Genomic DNA, 23,500 nt, shown 5'->3' with positions numbered 1-23,500 from the left:
GGAATTTCCCCCATACCAGACGGAGATGGAGACAGTCAGAATGCTTTCCATGTTACATCTGTACAAATTTGCTGGAGTCTTTGGTGACATACCAAATCTCCTCAAACTCCAATGAAATATAGCCCCTCCCCCTCTCCTTCCCCCTCCACTCAAATCTCTTACTATCTCTTCTTTCAGTTCGTCCTGACGAACGGCCCCGGCCCGAAACGTCGACTGTACCTGTTCCTATAGATGCTGCCTGGCCTGCTGCGTTCACCAGCATTTTTTGTGTGTGTTGCTTGAATTTCCAGCATCTGCAGATTTCCTCGTGTCGTAGCCACTGTATTGTCATCTTTGTAACAGCATTGATGTGTCGGGGCCACGATAGACTCTCAGAGATGTTGACACCCAGGAATTTGAAATTGCTCACCCTTTCCACTTCTATCCCCATGAGGACTGGCGCGTGTCCCCTTTCTGAAGTTCACAGTCAGCTCTTTGGTTTCACTGGCATTGAGTACAAGGTTGTTGCTGCAACACCACTCCACAAGCTGATCTAAATCACTCCTGTACGCCCCCTTGTCACCACCTGAAATTCTTCCAACTATATTTGTGTCATCGGCAAATTGATCGATGACGTTTGAGCTGTGCCTAGCCACACAGTCATGGGTGTAGGGAGCAGAGCAGTGGGCTAAGCTCACACCCTGAGATGCACCAGTGTTGATCATCAATGAGGAGGAGATGTTATTTCCAATCCACACAGATTGTGGTCTTCCAGCGAGGAAGTCAAGGATGCAGTTGCAGAGCGAGGTACAGAGGCCCAGGATTTGGAGCTTGTCGATGAGAACTGTAGGAATGATTGTGTTAAACACTGAGCTGTAGTCAATAAACAGCATCCTGGTGTGAGTATTAGCATTAACAAGAGAAAATCTGCAGATGCTGGAAATCCAAGCAACACATACAGAAGAGCCCTGCTGAAGGGTGTCAGCCCGAAACATTGACTGTCCTCTTCTCCAGAGAAACTGCCTGGCCTGTCGAGTTTCTCCAGCATTTTGTGTGTGTTGCAAAGTATTAGTATTGTCCAGATGATCCAAGGCCATGTGGAGAGCCAATGAGATCACAGCGGCTGTAGACCTGTTTTGGCGACAGGCGAATTGCAATGGGTCCAGGGCCTTGCTGAGACAGGAGTTAATTATAACCATAACCAACCTCTCAAAGCATTTCATCACCACAGATGTGAGTGCGACTGGACGATAGTCATTAAGGCAGCTCTCCCTGCTCCTGGGCACTGATGTGATTGTTGCCCTTTTGAAGCAGATGGGAACTTCTGACTGCAGCAATGAGAGACTGAAGATGTCTTTGAACAGCCCCGCCAGTTGGTTAGCACAGGTTTTCAGGGCCCTACCAGGTACTCCATTGGAACCTGTTCCCTCACGAGGGTTCACCCTCTTGATATCAGCCTCCAAGACAGAGATCACAGGGTCACCGGTTGCTGCAGTTTCTTGCATTCACGTGCAGTGCAGTTGCCGTACCAACACAGCGTACGTACGCATTGAGGTGGTACAGGGGAAAACAATGACAGAATGCAGAATGAAGTGTTACAGCTACAGGGAACGTGCACTGCAGGCTGACGGTGAGCTGCAAGGTGATGACGAGATCGGCTGGGGGATCTGGAGTTGATTCTCATTGTACAAGTGATCTGTATAGAAATCCGGTGACAGCGGGTAGAAGCTGTCCTTGAGCCTGGTGATCCGTGCTTCCAGGCTGTTGTATCTTCTGCCCAGTGGGAGAGGGGAGAAGGGAGAGTGCCCGGGGTGGGTGGGGGGTCTTTGATTACGTTGGCTGCCTTACTGAGACGGAGGGAAGTGCAGACAGAGTTCAGGGAGGGGTGACTGGTTTCCGTGATGTGTCCACAACACTCTGCAGTTTCTTACGGTCCTATCAGACCAGTTGCTGTCCCCAGCCCTGAGGTAACCACTCACGGAGATCAGAATTTTCCAGGGCTGAAATGCCCTGACTTCCCAGAAATGGAGAGTGCCATGTGGATGGTCACAGGTCTATGCTCACAAATCTGCGTAGGCAGATTTCAAAGTGTTGGGGGGATCTATTGACACCTGTCACATATTGAAAGGCCTCAACAGAGTGGATGTGGAGAGAATGTTTGCCGTAGTGGGGAGTCTAGGACCAGGAGGCACAGCCTCAGAATCCAAAGTCGTCGATTTAGAATCGAGATGAGGAAGAATTTCTTTAGCCAGAGGGTGGTTAATCTGTGGAATTCATTGCCGCAGACTGCTGTGGAGGACAATCTATTGGGTAGATTTAAAGCAGAGATTGATAGGTTCTTCATTCCTGAGTCCTACCATTTACTCTGTTAGCTCTCCATCATGAAGGACCCATCACCCAGGACAGGCCCTCTTCTCATTGCTACCATCAGGGCGGAGGCACAGGAGCCTGAAGACTCACACTTGATGTTTCAGCAACAGCTTCTTCCCCTCCACCACCAGATTTCTGAATGGTTGACGAACCCATGAACACCACCTCACTATTTCTGCTCTGTTTTCACAGTATTTATTTTTAAATATATTTATTTTTGTAATTTCTAGTTTTTTGATGTATGGCACTTCACTGCTGTCACAAAACAACAAATTTCACAACATATGTCTGAAATTTAACCTAAATATTTCCCTTTAAATACTTCACCTTTCACCTTTAACCCATGACCTCTAGTTCTCGTCTCACCCGACCTCAGTAGAAAAAGCCTGCTTGCATTAACCCTATCTATACCCCTCATAATTAGTATACCTCCATCAATTCTCCTCTCATTCTGCTACACTCCAGGCAATAACATCCTAACCTTTTCATCCTAATTCTGTCATTCAGGTCCTCAAGTCCCAACAGTATCTTTAAGTTTTCTCTGCACTCTTTCAATCATATTGGCATATTTCCTGTTGTTGGACCAGAACTGCACACAGTACACCAAATTATGACTTATTATGGTGGGTCCTTCATGATGGATAGCTAACAGAGTAATTATGAAGTCTTATACAACTTCAACATAACATCCCATCTCCTGCACGGAATACTTTGAATTATGCGGGCCAGTGTGCTAAAAGCTTTTATTTTAATTGTCTCTCTTTATCTATCTATCTATGTGTATATATTTATTTATTTAGAGACAATGCAATCACTGTTGATAGAATCTCAGGTGGTGACGAGAGGGCGTACAGGAGTAAGATATGCCAACTAGTGGAGTGGTGCCACAGCAACAACCTGGCACTCAACGTCAGTAAGACGAAAGAGCTGATTGTGGACTTCAGGAAGGGTGAGACGAAGGAACACAGACCAATCCTCATAGAGGGATCAGAAGTGAAGAGAGTGAGCAGCTTCAAGTTCCTTGGTGTCAAGATCTCTGAGGATATAACCTGGTCCCGACATATCGATGTAGTCATAAAGAAGGCAAGACAGCGGCTATACTTTATTTGGAGTTTGAAGAGATTTGGCATGTCAACAAATACACTCAAAAACTTCTACAGTTGGAGGAGGAGAAAATGGCAGCGTGACGCAGCGCGCGCAGCTCTCCAGTGAAATGATATCGTATCTGTTAAATAGGGGCCGTGGACAATTCTGATTTGATGGAGACAGATGTGAGAAGCAGAGGAACATCTGGAGAAATTTCTGAAATGCCGGTTCGCTGCCGTTGTTACTGTGCGATCGAGAATCTCTGGAAGGAAGGCCCCAAAATCCATGGCTTTGCCTGCTGCTGGCGACCGAGGCTGGGGTCGAATCGTTCGGATAGAGATGGTGCTCAGTACTCGGTGTCGGAGAGCTGATCAGAGCTCGAAGTTTTTGGACGACTCAGAGTCGGACTGTGGTTGGGCATGGCAGGGAGAGTTTTCTTCCTGCTCCCGTCTGCGTGAGATGTGGGACTTTCGAGAGACTTTGAACTTTTTACTGTGCCATGGCCTGTTCTTCATCAAGTTATGGTATTGTTGCACTGTTGTAACTATATGTTATAATTATGTGGTTTTGTTAGTTTTTCAGTCTTGGTCTGTCTTGAGTTTCTGTGATATCACACTGGAGGAATATTGTATCATTTCTTAATGCATGCATTACTAAATGACAATAAAAGAGGACTGCGTGTCCTCATAATCTAATCTAATGTAATCTATAGTTGTACTGTGGAGAGCATTCTGACAGGCTGCATCACTGTCTGGTGTGGAGGGGCTACTGCACAGGACCGAAAGAAGCTGCACAAGGTTGTAAATCTAGTCAGCTCCATCTTGGGTACTGGCCTACAAAGTACCCAGGGCATTTTTTGGGAGCGGTGTAGGAGATACAGAAGCCTGAAGACACACACTCAGCGATTCAGGAACAGCTTCTTCCCCTCTGCCATCAGATTCCTAAATGGTCATTGGAAGCTTTGGACACTACCTCACTGTTTTTAATATACAGTGTTTCTGCTTCTGCACATTTTAAAAAATCTATTCAATACACATAATTGATTTACTTGTTTATTTATTATTATGTTTTATTTTATTATTATTTTTCTCTGCTAGATTATGTATTGCGTTGAACTGCTGCAGCTAAGTTAACAAATTTCACGTCACGTGCCGGTGATAATAAACCTGATTCTGATTCTGATTCCGATACAGCCCAGAACAGCTCTTCCGACCCAACAACCCCCAATTTAACCCCAGCCTAATCACAGGACAATGTGCAATGACCAATTAATCATCTAACCAGTTTATCTTTGGTCTGTGGGAGGAAACCGGAGCACCTGGAGGAAACCCACAGGACAGGCACTCGGGATTGAACATAAAACTTGCTTACAGAGGATGCCAGAATTGAACTCTGAACTCCGACACTCTGAGCTGTAACAGTGTAACTTCACAACCCTATCTAGCTGTAACAGTGTAACTTCACAACCCTATCTAGCTGTAACAGCGTAACTTTACAACTCTGTCTAGCTGTAATAGCGCATCTTCACAACCCTATAAAGCTGTGACACCACTTTCAGGGAATTACGGATCTGTGTTCCCTGATTGCTGTGTCCTGCCACACTCCTCAGAACCTGAGGTCTTGCATTTTGTCTTATTAAATTAAACCTGATCTGCCGTTCCTCGGCCCACTGGGTCAGTAGATCAAGGTCCCTTTGTAATCTTGGATAACCACAACTGGGAACATGCTGTAATTTCATGATCTTGGTTCTTTTCTCGACAGGAATGTTCCACGTTTGACCCAATCGGAGCAGGAACAGAAGCCGCCTCAGTCAGGTACTGAGCTGACAGCGCGAGGGGGTGAACCAGTCACGGCTCCCAGGGGACTGATCAATAACAAATCTAGAACAGGCAGGGAGCTCCACCACCTGAGGAAAGAGCAGACCAGCTTCAGACTCCATGGAATGTAGAACAGTACCGCACAGAACAGGCCCTTCAGCCCACCATGTTGTACTAACCCTACAATCTACTCTGAGATCAATCCAACCTTTCCCTCCCACACAGCCACCCAATTTTCTATCCTCCATGTGCCTATCCAACAGTCTCGTCAATGTCCATTACGTATCTGCCTCTACCACCAGCCCTGGCAGCATATTCCACGCACCCACCACTCTCTGTGTAAGAATCCCTTCTCGGACATTCACCCCAATATATTTCTCCAATCACATTAAAAGTATGCCCCTCATATTAGCCATTTCCACCTCTGGCTGACCACTCAATCTTATCATCTCGTACACCTCAATCAAGTCACCTCTCATCCTCCTTCACTCCAAAGAGAACAGCCCGAAGTTGCTCAACCAATCCTCATAAGACATGCTCTCCAATCCAGGCAGCATCCTGGTAAATCTCCTCTGCACTCTCTCTAAAGCTTCCATATCCTTCCTATAATGAGGCAACCAGAACTGAACACATTACTCCAAGTGTGGTCTAACCAGGGTTTTATTGAGCTGTAACACTACCTCACAGGTCTTGAACTCAGTCCTTCGACTAATGAAGCCAAAACACCATATGCCTTCTTAACAACTTTCAGGGGATATTTGTGTAGAGTTCTGCACAGGTACGTTCCAATGAGACAGGGAAAGGATGGTTGGGTACAGGAACAGTGGTGTACAAAGGCTGTTGTAAATCTAGTCAAGAAGAAAAGAAAAGCTTACGAAAGGTTCAAAAAACTAGGCAATGATAGAGATCTTGAAGATTATAAAGCTAACAGGAAGGAGCTTAAGAATGAAATTAGGAGAGCCAGAAGGGGCCATGAGAAGACCTTGGCAGGCAAGATTAAAGAAAACCCCAGGGCATTCTACAAGTATGTGAAGAGCAAGAGGATGGGACGTGAGAGAATAGGGCCAATCAAGTGTGTCAGTGGTAAAGTTTGTCTGCAATCGGAAGAGATAGCAGAGGTACTTAATGAATACTTTGCTTCAGTATTCACTACGGAAAAGGATCTTGGCAATTGTAGGGATGACTTACAGTGGACTGAAAAGCTTGAGCATATAGACATTAAGAAAGAGGATGTGCTGGAGCTTTTGGAAAACATCAAGTTGAATAAGTCACCAGGACTGTACGAGATGTACCCCAGGCTACTGTAGAAAGCGAGGGAGGAGATTGCTTAGCCTCTGGCGATCTTTTCATCATCAATGGGGACGGGAGAGGTTCCAGAGGATTGGAGGGTTGCAGATGTTGTTCCCTTATTCAAGAAGGAGAGTAGAAATAGCCCAGGAAATTGTAGACCAGTGAGTCTTACTTCAGTGGTTTGTAAGTTGATTGAAAACATCCTGAAAGGCAGGATTTATGAACATTTGGAGAGGCATGATATGATTAGGAATAGTCAGCATGGCTTTGTCAAAGGCAGGTCGTGCCTTACGAGCCTGACTGAATTTTTTGAGGTTGTGACTAAACACATTGATGAAGGTAGAGCAGTAGATGTCGTTCATGTGGATTTCAGCAAGGCACTTGACAAGGTACCCCATGAAAGGCTAATTGAGAAAGTAAGGAGGCATGGGATCCAAGGGGATATTGCTTTGTGGATCCAGAACTGGCTTGCCCACAGAAGGCAAAGAGTGGTTGTAGACGGGTCATATTCTGCATGGAGGTCGGTGACCAGTGGTGTGCCTCAGGGATCTGTTCTAGAACCCCTTCTCTTCATGATTTTTATAAGTGACCTGGATGAGGAAGTGAAGGGATGGGTTAGTAAATTTGCCGATGACACAAGGTTGGTGGTGTTGTGGATAGTGTGGAGGGCTGTCAGAGGTTACAATGGGACATTGACAGGATGAAAAACTGGGCTGAGAAGTGGCAGATGGAGTTCAACCCAGGTAAGTGTGAGGTTGTTCATTTTGGTAGGTCAAATATGATGGCAGAATATTATATTAATGGTGAGACTCTTGGCAGTAAGGAGGATCAGAGGGATCTTGGGGTCCGGGTCCATAGGACACTCAAAGCTGCTACGCAGATTGACTCTGTGGTTAAGAAAGCATACGGTGCATTGGCCTTCATCAATTGTGGGATTGAGTTTAGGAGCCGAGAGGTAATGTTGCAGCCTTATAGGACCCTGGTCAGACCCCACTTGGAGTACTGTGCTCAGTTCTGGTTGCCTCACTACAGGAAGGATGTGGAAACTATAGAGAGAAGGCAGAGGAGATTTACAAGGATGTTGCTTCGATTGGGGAGCATGCTTATGAGAATAGGTTGAGTGAACTCATCCTTTTCTCCTTGGAGCAATGGAGGGTGAGAAGTGACCTGATAGACATGTATAAGATGATGAGAGGCATTGATCGTGTGGATAGTCAGCGGCTTTTTCCCAGGTCTGAAATGGCTAACATGAGAGAGCATAGTTTTATGGTGCTTGGAAGTAGGTACAGAGGAGATGTCAGGAGTAAGTTTTTATGCAGAGAGTGGTGAGTGTGTGGAATGGGCTGCAAGCAATGGTGGTGGAGGTGGATGCCATAGGGTCTTTTAAGAGACTCCTGGATAGGTACATGGAGCTTAGAAAAATAGAGGGCTATGGGTAACCTGAGGTAATTTCTAAAGTAAGGACGTTTGGCACAACTTCGTAGGCCGAAGGGCCTGTATCGTGCTGTAGAGTTTCTATGTTTCTAACTTAACCACTTAACACCATAAGACCTTAAGGTATAGGAGCACAGGTAGGGCAATTGGCCCATCAAGTCTGCTCTGCCATTCAATCATGGGCTGATCCAATTCTTCCAGTCATCCCCACTCCCCTGCCTTCTCCCCGTACCCTTTGATGCCCTGGCTAATCAACAACCTATCGATCTCTGCCTTCAATACACCCAATGACTTGGCCTCCACAGCCACTTGCGGCAACAAATTCCACAGATTTACCATCCTCAGACTAAAGTAATTTCTCTTCATCTCTGTTCTAAATGGACGTTCTTCAATCCTGAAGTCGTCCTCTCTTGTCCTGGACTTCCCGTACCATGGGAAATAACTTCACATATCTAATCTGTTCAGGCCTTTTAACATTCAGAATGTTTGTATGAGATCCCCCCTCATTCTCCTGAACTCCAGGGAATACAGTCCAAGAACTGTCAGACGTTCCTCATACGGTAACCCTTTCATTCACTTGCATTCCCATTCTGATGCTCTCAGGAGAGTGAGAGTAATGTATATAAGAATGTCTCTTTCTGAAGGGTGGCTGCGATCTGCTGTCCATTCTGATCAGAATGCACGCTAGGCTCGGTAGACTATTGACTGTTGAGTGTCAATAACTTTTTGAGGCTGCCTGTCAGTGGGAAAGAACCATCATTTCAATGCCATGCCAGGCAGTGGCCATCGCCACCAGGAGTCTGACCGTCTGCCTCGTTGTCACGGTGAGAACCGGCACAATTCAACCCGGGAGCGGAGGAATGGCAGACTCCGTCACGGTGAGCACTGACGATGACTGAACCCAGGAGCGGAGGAACGGAAGACTCCGTCACAGTGAGTGCTGACGATGACTGAACCCAGGAGCGGAGGAACGGAAGACTCCGTCACAGTGAGTGCTGACGATGACTGAACCCAGGAGCGGAGGAACGGAAAACTTCGTCACGGTGAATGCCAACACGACTGAACTCAGGTGTTCCCCATGAAGAGACGGAAACAAGGGGTTAGACACAGGAATACCAATAGAGTATCAGAGAGACAATCGAGTGACACTCTGAGACAAATCATTTTCCACAAACACAAGGACTCCACTGAGCACTAAATGAGAGTCCCCTTTAAATAATCATGGAAAGCAGAAAACCCGTGCCAGTCACAATCAACTTGACCAGATTAAACAGAAAGCACAAGGCCAAGGTAACATGTCTGAACGACTGGCGTCCTGTTGCACTCCCCTCAATCGTGAGCAAATGCTTTGAGAGGCTGGTCAAGGACCACATCTGCAGCTTGCTACCACCCCCAATGGACTCCCTACAATTTGCCTACTGACACAACCAATCAATAGATGATTCAATAGCCACAGCTCTACACACCGTCATTACACATCTGGAGAAGAAGGATTCTTATGTGAGAATGCTGTTCTTGGACTACAGTTCAGCATTCAACACCATAATCCCAACTACCTCCCCCCACCAGGCTGGACAAGAAACTCAGAGACCTTGGCCTTCACCCTGCTGGATCCTGGACTTCCTGTCAGATCGCCGGCAGGTGGAAAGAGTGGGCTCCCTCACCTCTGCCCCATGACCCTCAACACAGGTACCCCTCAGGGCTGTGTACTAAGTCCCCTCCCTTAATCTCTGTATACCCATGACTGTGTTGCCACCCACTGCTCCAATCTGCTAATTAAATTCACTGACGACACTACATTCATTTGCCTAATCTCGAACGATTGTAAATTCCTCAACATAAACATCACCAAGGTTCTCATGTGGTCTGTACATACCGGCTGTGTGGTGAAAAAGGCACAATAGCGCCTCAGATGGTTGAGGAAGTTTGGTATGGGACCCCAAATCCTAAGAACTTTCTACAGGGGCACAACTGAGAGCATCCTGACTGGCTGCATCACTGCCTGGTATGGGAACTGTACTTCCCTTAATCGCAGGACTCTGCAGAGAGTGGTGTGGACAGCCCAGCACATCTGTAGATGTGAACTTCCCACTCTGCAGGATATTTACAAAGACAGGTGTGTAAAAAGGGCCCGAAGGATCATTGGGGACCCGAGTCACCCCAACCACAAACTGTTCCAGCTGATACCATCTGGGAAACGGTACCGCAGCATAGAAGCCAGGACCAACAGGCTCCAGGACAGCTTCTTCCACCAGGCCACCAGAGTGATGAATTCACATTGATACAATTGTATTTCTATGTTATACTGACTGTCCTGTTGTACATAATATTTATTATAAATTACTATAAATTGCACATTGCACGTTTCGATGGAGACATAACATAAAGATTTTTACTCCTCATGTAATAAAGTCAATTCAATGAAGGACTCTCGTGAAGGCAACAATCAGCAAGTACAGGTGCACAAGAAACCGAGAAGCCCAGCGCTCTACGGCTGCCCACAGGGGTCTGCAGGACATTTGTCAGTCGTGTTGCCACTCTGGGTCTTGGGAGGAGGTTACCACTGACCAAGCACTCATCTGGACTAGTTATGTAAGCAGCAAGCAAGCCAGAGGCTGGGTCCCTGGGAGGGAGCAGCCCACCTCCTGATACCCCATGGCATTTCCACCTCTGCAAGGCACAAGGCATTGGCCGAGCCACACTTGGAGTATTGTCAGCAGTTTTGAAGCCCGTATCTAAGGAAGCGTGTGCGAGCATTGGAGAAGGTGCAGAGATTACAGGGAGAAGGCAGGGGAATGGGGATGAGAGGGAGAATAAATCAGCCATGATGGAATGGTGGAGCAGAGAGTATGGTCTACTGTGTGTACTTCAGTTTCTCACCCATAAATCCACAGGGAGAACCTGTTCCCTTCTGAACCAAGATGCATGGTGTGAAAATGTTGGTCAGCAGTTAGAAGGGGAAGGGTGAGGATTGTTTCAACCCTAAATCTGTAGTAGCAAAGGCATTCGGTGGAGCATTGGATTGGCAGGAGATAACGTCCAGGACCATGGGATAAGAGAAAGATCAATGGGCTGATAGGATTGTCCTCCTGAGAGCTAGTATGGATTTGAAAGGCTGAATCTCCTGCTGTATGCTATCAGTGCTGCCCTCCAGTGTTAACTCGATGAAGACAAGTGGGATTGTGTTCATCTGCAGCTGCACTGGTGCACTAGCGTGAGATGAGGAACTGCTGCACGCTTATTCTTTACAGAAACATGGCTCCAGGGCAACATCCCATGGAACACTAATCTTCAGGCTATGACACTGAGGGACGTGTGCTGATATTATTTTGTGACTGTATGGTTTTCTTTGCTATTGTAACAGCAGTATACGTGCCGTGTGTTTGCTATGTGCAGTGTGTGACTGTTGATGACTGTATTTTACACCTTGGCCCTGAGGAACGCTGTTTCGTTAGGCTGTATACATGTGTATGGTTGACTGACAATTAAACTTGAGCTTCATTCTCTGATCTGTGTTACAGTGCACGACAGCAGCCCGTTGTACGACAACATCATCCCGAGCATCAACAACAAAGGTAAACGCCAGCACCTTATTCATTGAGAGTTTTGATCTCGTTTGTAGCAACAGGAGTGTTGGGAACTGAGTGACACTCAATCTGGTAGAGAAATTCAGCGGGTCGAACTGCGTCTGTGGGGAGAAATAAACTATCGATGTTTTGCAGGGTCTCAATGCGAAATATCAACAATCCAGTTCCTTTGAGCTGCTGAGACCTGTTTACATTTCAAAGTTCAAAATAATTTTATTATCAAAGTACATATCTGTCACCATATACAACCTTAAGATCCATTTTCCCGCGGGCATACCCAATAAATCGAATGACAATAGTAGAATCAATGAAAGACCACACCAACAAGGTGGACAACCAGGGTGTAAAGACAACAGGCTGTACAAATACAAAAAGAAAGAAATAATCATAGTGAATAAATAAGCAGTAAGTATTGAGAACACAAGATGAAGAGTCCTTGAAAGAGAGTCGGTAGTTTGTGAGAACGGTTCGGTGATGGGGTGAGCGAAGTCATTCCCTTTCATTTTGTGTTTATCTAACTAGTGTTCGGACTTGGTGGACCAAAAGCGATTGTGCTGAGGTGCCATCCTGTCGAGTTCTGAACCGTTTCAGCTGAGCCTCTCTGTTCCACTCCAGAGTGGAATGATCCTCTGACATGGGCAGTGTGTTTCCCACTGAACCCAGCACGAGGTCACCATGGTGTGGGGCACAGTCTGTCCTTCAGGAGATCGGGAGCGATCGCTGCCTGCTGAGCTGGTTCTACATTAGTGGGTGGTGGAAGGGTCAGGGTGGGGATAACGTTTGGCCACAATATGGAAGGAGTGTGGAGAGTTTTTGGTTGACACAGGAGATTCTGCAGATGCTGGAAATCCAGAGCAACACACACACAATGCTGGAGGACACAGATGCCCCTCAGGTCTGTATACTAAGTCCCCTCCCTTACTCTCTGTATACTCATGACTGTGTCGCCACCCACAACTCCAATCTGTAATTAAATTTGCTGGTGACACCACACTGATTATCTCAAATAATAACGAGGCAGCCTACAGAGAGGAAATCATTGCGCTGACACAGTGGTGTCAAGAAAACAACCTCTCTTTCAATGTCGCAAAAACAAAGGAGCTGGTTGTAGATTACAGGAGGAATGGAGACAGGCTGACCCCTATTGATATCAATGGATCTGGGGTTGATTAAGTTCCTCGGCATAAACATCACTGAGGATCTCACATGGTCTGTAGAGACCAGCTGTGTGGCGAAAAGGCACAACAGTGCTGAATGTGTACTTTAGAAATTACCTCAGGTTACCCATAGCCCTCTATTTTTCTAAGCTCCTTGTACCTATCTAAGAGTCTCTTAAAATACCCTATTGTATCCAGAAGTTTGGTATGGACCCCCAAATCCCAAGAACTTTCTACAGGGGTACAATTGAGAGCATCCTGACTGGCTGCATCACTGCCTGGTATGGGAACTGTACTTCCCTCAATCGCAGGACTCTGCAGAGAGTGGTGCGGACAGCCCAGCACATCTGTAGATGTGAACTTCCCACTATTCAGGACATTTACAAAGACAGGTGTGTAAAAATGGCCTGAAGGATCATTGGAGACCCAAGTCACCTCAATCACAAACTTTTACAGCTGCTACCATCCGGGAAACAGTACCGCAGCATAAAATCCAGGACCAACAGGCTCCAGGACAGCTTCTTCCACCAGGCCATCAAACTGCTTAACTCATGCTGACACAACTGTATTTCAATGTTATATTGACTGTCCTGTTGTACATAGTATGTATTACAAAGTACTATCAATTGCACATTGTTCATTAAATGGAGACGTAACGTAAAGATTTTTACTCCTCATGTATATGCAGGATGTAAGTAATAAAGTCAATTCAGTTCAGCTCAATTCAGGAACTCAGCACCTATCTACTCTCCTGTCTGTTACACCGCTGAGGTTTCGGGCAGCAATGGCGGTCCCCCATCTCTGGCCTACTTCATCATGTCCGTAGCTTTCTTCCTGTTTTCATGACTGTCAGTCATGCAAGGCCCAGATGGAGACTCAGGAATACCATCGCACTCAGATGTAGAAGAATTCTTCATTGCTGTTTCAGTAACAGATCTGATTGACCAGTCAGGGTTGTTAGCCCTGAGCTGAACTCCCAAGACTGGAGAACAAGTGGACCATGCTTAGACCAGCCTCTACCCTTTGACCTGTTTGGCATGGCTGACCCTACCAAGAGCCAAAGCATAAAACCCAAACTCCAGCCGACACGGCTCTCTGAGTCATTGAGGCACACAAGCCTCCAAACCCGATGACAAGGTTGTGATCCTCTTCGTAGAGGCAGCATCTATGGAGAGGAATAAACATCTGATGTTTCAGGATGAGACCTTCATTCCCCTCCATAGATGCTGCCTGACCTGCTGAGTTTCTTTAGCATTTGAGTATGTTACTCTGGAGAGTTTTTAGACTCAGATGTGTGAGGCCTACAGAAACAACAGCCTGAATATTTCAGCTAAGTTAGAAGGGAAAAAGCAAGTCCCATGGAACGAGGACCCAGAATAAACTCATAGGGCCAGATTTCCTTTTGTCCTGTGTTTTGTGACAGCGCAAGGCAACGGCAGTGTGTACGACAGCGTTCTCTTCAATCGCAGTGAGAGAGGTCAGCATCAGTGCCTCATTTGCTGAGGAATTTTATCTAATTTGTATTCAGAACTTAACCAGATGATCGACAGAACCTTTTGATTTTCTTAAAGGTGCTGAAACAGTTGCCAGTCAGTGATTCAGAATATGGTATTTACACTCAGTGGCCACTTTATTAGGTACACCTGTACACTGACTCAGTACTTTGATTTATGAAGGCTATTGTGCAAAACTGTTCTGACAGCACTATGTACCTGTGGACACCACGCTCCAAGGTCTTGTACAGTCTGTAGGTAGTTTAATTAGACCAAAGGCTCTATATAAATGTGAGCTGCTAGGTGTTGTAACATTTCTTGCTTTCAGACGTTTACAGTCAATTCGGACTAATCACTCTCGTCCTTACAGAGCAGCCAGATTCCTGCACTTATGCAAATATTTCAACAGAAGGTGGGAAGGCAAGCAAACCTCAAGCTGAAGATCGAGGTACAGTCTCCATTTACCGTTTACCATTTCTCAGACTGCCTGCTGACCATCGAATATTGAAAACCTAGACAGCAGAATTGGAGAGCATGTTTCCTACAGTGGGGGATTCTAGGACCAGAGGACACAGCCTCAGAATCGAGGGATGTCACTGTAGAACAGAGATGAGGAGGGTGGTGAATCTGGGGAATTCATTGCCACAGATGGATGTGGAAGCCAAGTCATTGGGTATATTTAAAGCCGATGTTGATAGGGTCTTAACTAGTCAGGGTGTCAAAGATTATGGGGAGAAGGCAGGAGAATGGGGTTGAGAGAGAAAATAATTCAGCCATTGGCAGAGCAGACTCGATGGGCTGAATGGCCTAATTCTGCTCCTGTGTTTTATGGTCTTGTTTTCTTTTCACATTTCACCTTTACACTTAACCTCTGACCTCTAGTTCTAGTCTCATAAAAACAAAGAAAATCTACAGCACATTACAGGCCCTTCAGCCCAGAATGCACTCCTGGGAATAAAGCCCGAATCCATTGAACCGTTCCCCATAACTCAGATCACCAAGTTCTGGCAACATGCTTGTAAATTTTCTCTTTCAATCTTATTCATATCTTTTCTGTAGCTGGGTGACCAAATCTTCACACAATACTCCAAATTGGGCCTCACCAATGTCTTATTCAGCTTCAACATCACATTCCATCTCCTGACTTTGACGTGCTGTCGATTCAAACGAATCTCTCTCCTTGCAGAGCAGCCAGATTCCTGCACTTATGCCAGTATTTTGTTTGGAGGTGAGAAGGCAAGCAAACCACAAGCTAAAGATCGAGGTACAGTCTCCATTTACCTTTTTCCATTTCTTGGATCACCTCGAGGTCATCCTGCTGACTAACAGAAAATTCTTCTTCAATTCCAGGTGGGCAGAAGCAGGAAGCTGGACCTGCAGGTGAGGCTTTCCTTCAAGGTATTCTTGAAAATGATCTCCTTCAAATGCTCCATTCTCCCGTCCCTTCCCCTGACAGAGTGTGTGTCTGGCTGCTGCTGGGTCCTGCGGTCCACCTCACTGTGACTGGAGGGAAGGATTGGAGAAGCAGTGAAGAGTGGGAGAGGAGGGGGAGATGGTGGAAGGGGAGAGAAGAGAGGGAGAGGGGGAAAGAGGAGAGAGGATGGGTGGGTAAGGGGATAAAAGAGAGTGAGGGGGGAGAAAGAGAGAGAGGGGGTGAGAGAAAGGCAGAAGGGGGGTGGGAGAGGGAGAGGAAGTGGAAGGGAGAGAGGGAGTGGAAGGGAGTTTGGGAGGGAGAGAGAGGGTGAGAGTGGGGTGAAGGGAAGGGGAGAGGCAGAGGGATAGGTGGGAAGGGGATAGTTAAGGGAGGGAGACAGAGTGAGGAATGGAGGGGGAGGGGGAAAATGGAGGGAGGAGGAATGAGGAGGAGGTGAGGGAGAGGGTGAAAAGGGGAGGGGGAAGAAAGGGAGGCAAGCATACCTTGTATGCTCTTGTTGCACAGGTGTGGACACTAGCTGGGAGACTGTGACATACAAGACAGGAATAGGGAATGGTGAGCTGACTGCACAGGCCCTTTGAGCTTCCTGTTCATCAGAGAGGCCTGGCCAATCTCCGATTTAGATTCATGTATCTATCACACATACATCGAAACATACAGTGAGATGCGTCATTTGCGTCAACAGCCAACACAACACGAGGATGTGCCGGGGGCAGCCCGCAAGTGTCACCACACATTCCGGCGCCAACATCGCATGTCCACAATGTTCAGTAGAACAACACCAACAACAGAACAACAACCATGAGAAAAAACAAGCCCAGCAAACAACCCCTTTCCTCCCTCTCACCACCCCACCCGCCCCCCCCCCCCCACACCGTCAGGCTTCCAACCCGGGACAGGCCACCTCCCAGCCTTCAGCTGCCAGTCGACTCACAGACATCAGGTCTTGGATTCTAGACATGCGAACCCTGGGCCTCAACATCTGGGCTGGCCAACTTCAGTCTTCAGTCTTCAACCTTCAACCTTCAGTCTTCAACCTTCAGTCTTCAACCTTCAGTCTTCCATATCAGCTCCAGTACTCACAGCGACAACAAGATATGGGAGCAGAGTTAGGCCATTTGGCCCATCGAGTCTTCTCCCCCACTTCAGCATGGCTGGTCCAATTTTTACTCTCAGCCTCAATCTCCTGCCTTCCACCACCCCCCACTCCTCTGTATCCCTTCACGCCCCGACCAATCAAAAATCTATCATCCTCTGCCTTGAGACACCCTGAGCTCCAGGCTTCTAACTCTGGAATCGCAGCAACCTCCAAACTGGATGTTTACTGGAGAGGTGAGGGGTGGGTCACTGGTCCTCATGTCTACGATCCAGCGAGTCACCAACCTGGGGGACAGAGGGTGGTGGTCACAGAAACGCTTAGGCCAGCAGTCGGATATTTTCCTGTGCACAGGAATGCAAGAGGCTACAGAGAGTGTTGGAACTTAAGTTCAGAGTAAATTCATTATCAAAGTACATCTGTGACCACATACAACCCTGAGATTCATTTTCTTCAGGGCATTCACAGTAAATACAAAGAAACACAATAGAATCTTTGAAAGGCCTCACCAGGCAGGATGGACAAACAACCAAAGACCAAAAGCAATATAATTCAAATACAAAACATTTAAAATAATAATAATAAATATTGAGAACATGAGATGAGGAGTTCCTGAACGTGAGTCCATAGTTGGAGGGAACAGTTCAGCCTGTTCCATCACAGGTACAGCTCCCCTCACCAGAGGCAGTGCCTCAGGAATTCCTTTGGCCCATAATGTACGTTCTGACCATGAGCCCATCTGCCTGACCGCGGTCCGAACCCCTTCATTGGAGGAATTGGAGATGGGAGATGCTGGAAATCCAGGCCAACACACACAAAAAGCTGGAGGAACTGAAACACTGCAGGCCACACCCTGGTGAATCAGAAACAGAGGAGATTCTGCAGATGCTGGAGATCCAGAGCATCACGCACAAAAAGCTGGAGGAACTCGCATCTCTGGAAATGAATACACAGTCGATGTTTCCCGCTGAGACCCTTCATCAAGACTGGAAAGGAAGGGGGATGAAGCCAGAACAAGAAGGGAGGGGAGGGGAGGGGAGGAGTACAAGCTGGCAGGTGATAGGTGAGGCCAGGAGAGGGGCAAGGTGGGTAGGGAGGGGAGGGGGATGAAGTCAGAAACTAAAACACCACTTTCATACCTGCCTCCACCACCACCCCAGGCAGTGTGTTTCAGGCACCCACCACTCTCTGTAAAAAAACCTTGCTTCATAGATCTCTTTTAAACCTTTCCTTCTCATCGTCAATCTTTCTCCTCCAGTATTTGACACTTTCAGAGAGAAAGACTGCCTATCTCCCATGTCTACATCGCTCATGATTTTCTGTAAGACACAGAAGCAGAATTAGGCCATTCTGCCCATCAAGTCTGCTCCACCTGCCAGTCATGTCTAATTTACTCTTTACTTTCCTGATCCCTATTCTCCTGCCTTCTCCCGTAACCCTTAACCACCTTCGTGATCACGGACTTACCAATCTCTGCGTTAAACACATGTTACGTACCCCGTAACTGGGTTGCCAAACCAGCAGAAATGGACCACTCAGTTGGAGTCTGGATTACTGGAACTAAGAAAGTTTTATTAAAGAAACAAGCAACACAGTACTCTAATCAAAAGGATAATAAATGCAACAGTTCAGCGATGATAAACACACATGTACACAGAATTAGGATAACAGGATCAATCAAGCTCTATCGCCGTCTAGGGGTGAATGACCAGTTTCAAGTGACGCAAAGTTCAGTTCAATTGAGTTCAGTTCACAGTAATCACTGTTGTGCCATTGGGGGCGGGGGGGGGGGAAGAGAGAGAACGAATGAATATTCAAATCGGATTCCAAACAGACCTTCGATATTCCTCGCAGTTAGCTTTCAGGCGAGCCCTTTGTAATGTCTTCTGAGGTCACCAACTGTGACCCCTCTGTTCCAGATACGATCGTTCTTCTGCGGTGAACCCAGCACCCAGGCAAGGGCGGACACACACACCAGGTTCCCGCCGATCCGTACCTTTCCACCCTGTGCGTCTATGGCTGGTCCCGCGACCAGACCTCCAAAATACTCCCACCAACTAGTGGGGGCGGGGCACACCGCTTTCAGGGTCTCGTTACCTCGTGGAGTCGTGCGTCCCTTGCCTTAGCGAACCTGTCCCTTTTTATCTCCCTGCTGGGGTATCGCCTGTCCATCACACTTCAAACAGTGCAGGGTTCAAAAGGAGCCGGTCTTGCCAATACTCAGACCGGTGTCTCCTTCCGTTAAACTCTCTCGTCTCTTCATTAACATTTCCAAATGCTGCTCCATTGTCCTACTTATCTCTCTCTCCTGAACACAGGTGGCAGATCAACTGTTGATCCCACTGGTGCTAGCACAGGACAGTTAACATCTTAGTCTATGTGTACTTTTGTAACCCTCTTTCATCACACACACCTGACATCATGGTCTCCACAGCCGTCTGTGGCAATGACTTCCACAGATTCACCATCCTCTGGCTAAAGAAATTGCTCCTCATCTCTGATCTAAAGAGACGGCTCTGACCCTCTGGTCCGAGACTCTCCACTCTAGGAAACATCAAACACTCCTGGTCTGTTCACTTGGAGGAATATGTTAGATATCATGGGGGTATAGAACATATAGAACATAGAAAAGTACAGCACAGTACAGGCCCTTCGGCCCACAATGTTGTGCCAACCCTCAAACCCTGCCTCCCATAAAAGCTCACACCTTAAAATTCCTCCATATACCTGTCTAGTAGTCTCTTAAACTTCACTAGTGTATCTGCCTCCACCACTGACTCAGGCAGTGCATTCCACGCACCAACCACTCTCTGAGTAAAAAACCTTCCTCTAATATCCCCCTTGAACTTCCCACTCTTTACCTTAAAGCCATGTCCTCTTGTATTGAGCAGTGGTGCCCTGGGGAAGAGGCACTGGCTGTCCACTCTATCTATTCCTCTTATTATCTTGTACACCTCTATCATGTCTCCTCTCATCCTTCTCTCCAAAGAGTAAAGCCCTAGCTCCCTTAATCTCTGATCATAATGCATACTCTCTAAACCAGGCAGCATCCTGGTAAATCTCCTCTGTACCCTTTCCAATACTTCCACATCCCTCCTATAGTGAGGCGACCAGAACTGGACACAGTACTCCAAGTGTGGCCTAACCAGAGTTTTATAGAGCTGCATCATTACATCACGACTCTTAAACTCTATCCTTCAACTTATGAAAGCTAACACCCCATAAGCTTTCTTAACTACCCTATCTACCTGTGAGACAACTTTCAGGGATCTGTGGACATGTACCCCGAGATCCCTCTGCTCCGCCACACTACCAAGTATCCTGCCATTTACTTTGTATTCTGCTTTGGAGTTTGTCCTTCCAAAGTGTACCACCTCACACTTCTCCGGGTTGAACGCCATCTGCCACTTCTCAGCCCACTTCTGCATCCTATCAATGTCTCTCTGCAATCTTTGACAATCCTCTACACTATCTACAGCACCACCAACCTTTGTGTCATCTGCAAGCTTGCCAACCCACCCTTCTACCCCTACATCCAGGTCGTTAATAAAAATCATGAAAAGTAGAGATCCCAGAACAGATCCTTGTGGGACACTGCTAGTCACAGTCCTCCAATATGACTGTACTCTCTCACCAGGACCCTCTGCCTTCTGCAGGCAAACCAATTCTGAATCCACGTGGCCAATCTTCCCTGGATCCCATGCCTTCTGACTTTTTGAATAATCCTACTATGTGGAACCTTGTCAAATGCCTTACTAAAATCCATATAGATCACATCCACTGCACTACCCTCATCTATATGCCTGGTCACCTCCTCAAAGAACTCTATGAGGCTTGTTAGACATAATCTGCCCTTCACAAAGCCATGCTGACTGTCCCTGATCAGACCATGATTCTCTAAATGCCCAAAGATCGTATCTCTGAGAATCTTTTCCAACAGCTTTCCCACCACAGACGCAAGTCTCACTGGTCTATAATTACCCAGACTATCCCTACTACCTTTTTTGAACAAGGGGACAACATTCCCCTCCCTCCAATCCTCCGGTACCATTCCTGTGGACAACGAGGACATAAAGATCCTATCCAGAGGCTCAGCAGTCTCTTCCTTCACCTCGTGGAGCAGCCTGGGGAATATTCCGCCAGGCCCCGGGTACTTACCTGTCCTAATGTATTTTAACAACTCCAACACATACTCTCCCTTAACATCAACATGCTCCAGAACATCAACCTCACTCATATTGTCTTCACCATCAAGTTCCCTCTCATTGGTGAATACCAAAGAGAAGTATTCATTGAGGACCTCACTCACTTCCACAGCCTCCAGGCACATCTTCCCACCTTTATCTGTAATCGGTCCGACCTGATTCTATCCTTTTCCATGATAATGCTAAAGGCCAGGGAGCGGTGGTCACTGTCCCCCAGATGCTCACCCACTAAGAGATCTGTGACCTGACCCGGTTCATTATCTAGTACTATATCTAGTATGGCATTCCCCCTAGTCGGCCTGTTCACATACTATGACAGGAATCCATCCTGGACACACTTAACAAACTCTGCCCCATCTAAACCCTTGGAACTAATCAGGTGCCAATCAATATTAGGGAAGTTAAAGTCGCCCATGATAACAACCCTGTTATTTTTGCACCTTTCCAAAATCTGCCTCCCAATCTGCTCCTCTGTATCTCTGCTGCTACCAGGGGACCTATAGAATACCCTCAGTAGAGTAACTGCTCCCCTCTTGATCCTGACTTCCACCCATATTGACTCAAAAGAGGATCCTGCTACATTACCCACCCTTTCTGTAGCTGTAATAGTATCCCTGACCAGTAATGCCACCCCTCCTCCCCTTTTTCCACTCCCTCTATCCCTTTTAAAGCATTGAAATCCAGGAATATTGAGAATCCATTCCTGCCCTGGTGCCAGCCAAGTCTCTGTAATGGCCACTACATCATAATTCCATGTATGTATCCAAGCTCTCAGTTCATCACCTTTGTTCCTGATGCTTCTTGTATTGAGGTACACACACTTCAGCCCTTCTACCTTACTACCTTTACACCGTTTATTCTGCTTCTCTTTCCTCAAAGCCTCTCTATATGTTAGATCTGGCTTTACTCCATGCACTTCTTTCACTGCTCTAACTCTCTGGGTCCTATCCCCGTTACAAATTAGTTTAAACCCTCCCGAACTATGCTAGCAAACCTACCTGTCAGGATATTGCTCCCCCTCGAGTTCAGGTGCAACCCATCCAGTCTGTACAGATCCCACCTTCCCCAGAAGAGATCCCAATGGTCCAGAAATCTAAAACCCTGCTCCCTGCACCAACTCCTCAGCCACGCATTCAACTGCCACCTCCTCCAATTCTTACCATCTCTGTCACGTAGCACTGGCAGCAATCCTGAGAACGTCACTCTTGAGGTCCTGTTCTTCGGCCTTCTGCCTAGTTCCCGAAACTCACACTTCAGGACCTCATCCCTCTTCCTGCCTATGTTGTTAGTGCCAACATGTATCACGACTTCTGGTTGCTTTCCCTCTCGTACCAGGATGTCATGCACCCGGTCAGAGACATCCCGGACCCTGGCACCCGGGAGGCAACAAACCATGCGGGTGTCTTTCTCACGTCCACAAAATCTCCTGTCTGCTCCCCTGACTATAGAGTCTCCAATGACGACAGCTCTCCTCGTGTCCATCCCACCCTTCTGCACCACTGGGTCAGACTCAGTGCCGGAGGCCCTGCCACCGTGGCTCACACCTGGTCGGCCGTCCCCGTCAACAGTATCCAGGACGGTAAACTTATTATTCAGGAGAATGGCTATAGGGGTGCTCTGCACTACCTGCCTGCTCACCTTTGCTTCCCCCCCTCTGACTGTCACCCAACCACCTGCTTCCAACAGCCTAGGTCTGACTACCTCCCTGTAGCTCTCATCTATGACTGCCTCATTCTCCCTTATGAGTCGAAGGTCACCCAGCTGCTGCTCCAGATTCCTTACACGGTCTTCCAGATCGCCCAGCCGTATGCACTTCTGGCAGACTGGCAGATGTGACTCTGCGGGAGAGGGGAGTTCCCCCAAGACTATCATCACTGTTCGCCATGTCTGATTTTTGTGTTTCAGAGGTGACCTACGCGGTGGTGGTGAAGAAACAGTAATCGGCAAGGAGGACTGAACCCGGGGGGGGGGGGGGAGGCTGCACCATTTCCATCCTCGGTCGAGGAGAGACAGCACTCACTACTGACTCCTCCTGACATGTCTATGCTTCTGCAATACAATGTGTTCTGGTTAACTGAGTCATTGGTTAATCGGGCTAGCCGCTTATTGGGACGACTCTTAAAAAACAAAAACTAATTGAGAAAATAGCCGGGATTCCCTTCGTTTAACTGGGACAGTCTGCTACTGAATTGTGACAGGAGCCTGTCACTGGACAATTTTAATCTTGGCACTGAGTAATGGAACTGATCAGGGGTTTGTCTTCCACCATCAGGCCTCGAAGCTGCCAACTCCAGTGATGGCGTTCTCCACTCTCATCTTCACTAGACATCCCAGGAAATCACAAAAGTGCCAGATCATTTAATTGTCTGAAAGGCACATCCTCAAGGGAAAATTGCAGGCCGCAATCGATTGCTGTTCAGAAGTTTGTCTAGAAGGATATCAGAGTGTTTAAAAGTTAATTTAATTTCAGAATGAATACAGTATACAACCTGAAATTCTTACTCTTCACAGACATCCATGAAACAGGAAACCCTATGGAATGAATGAGAGA

The 23,500-nt window shown here is 47.1% G+C and overlaps 1 protein-coding gene across 1 annotated transcript in view; it reads left to right on the top strand.

Annotated features, from left to right (window-relative positions):
- The window catches only part of LOC140197181 (uncharacterized), a 66,396-nt gene extending 43,465 nt beyond the window's left edge, over window positions 1-22,931 (top strand). Inside the window, exons 6-11 of the mRNA XM_072257094.1 lie at window positions 5,197-5,249; window positions 11,498-11,551; window positions 14,584-14,661; window positions 15,400-15,477; window positions 15,564-15,593; window positions 22,855-22,931. Coding sequence (XP_072113195.1) covers window positions 5,197-5,249; window positions 11,498-11,551; window positions 14,584-14,661; window positions 15,400-15,477; window positions 15,564-15,593; window positions 22,855-22,889 — 328 coding nt within the window. The 3' untranslated portion in view covers window positions 22,890-22,931. The remainder of the gene's footprint in view (window positions 1-5,196; window positions 5,250-11,497; window positions 11,552-14,583; window positions 14,662-15,399; window positions 15,478-15,563; window positions 15,594-22,854) is intronic.
- The last annotated feature ends 569 nt before the right edge of the window (window positions 22,932-23,500 follow it).

Source organism: Mobula birostris, chromosome 5, assembly GCF_030028105.1.
Source record: "Mobula birostris isolate sMobBir1 chromosome 5, sMobBir1.hap1, whole genome shotgun sequence".
NCBI classification, from domain to species: Eukaryota; Metazoa; Chordata; class Chondrichthyes; order Myliobatiformes; family Myliobatidae; genus Mobula; species Mobula birostris.
Note: the sequence above shows the minus strand (reverse complement) of the source record. Positions and strands in the feature narration are given on the sequence as shown.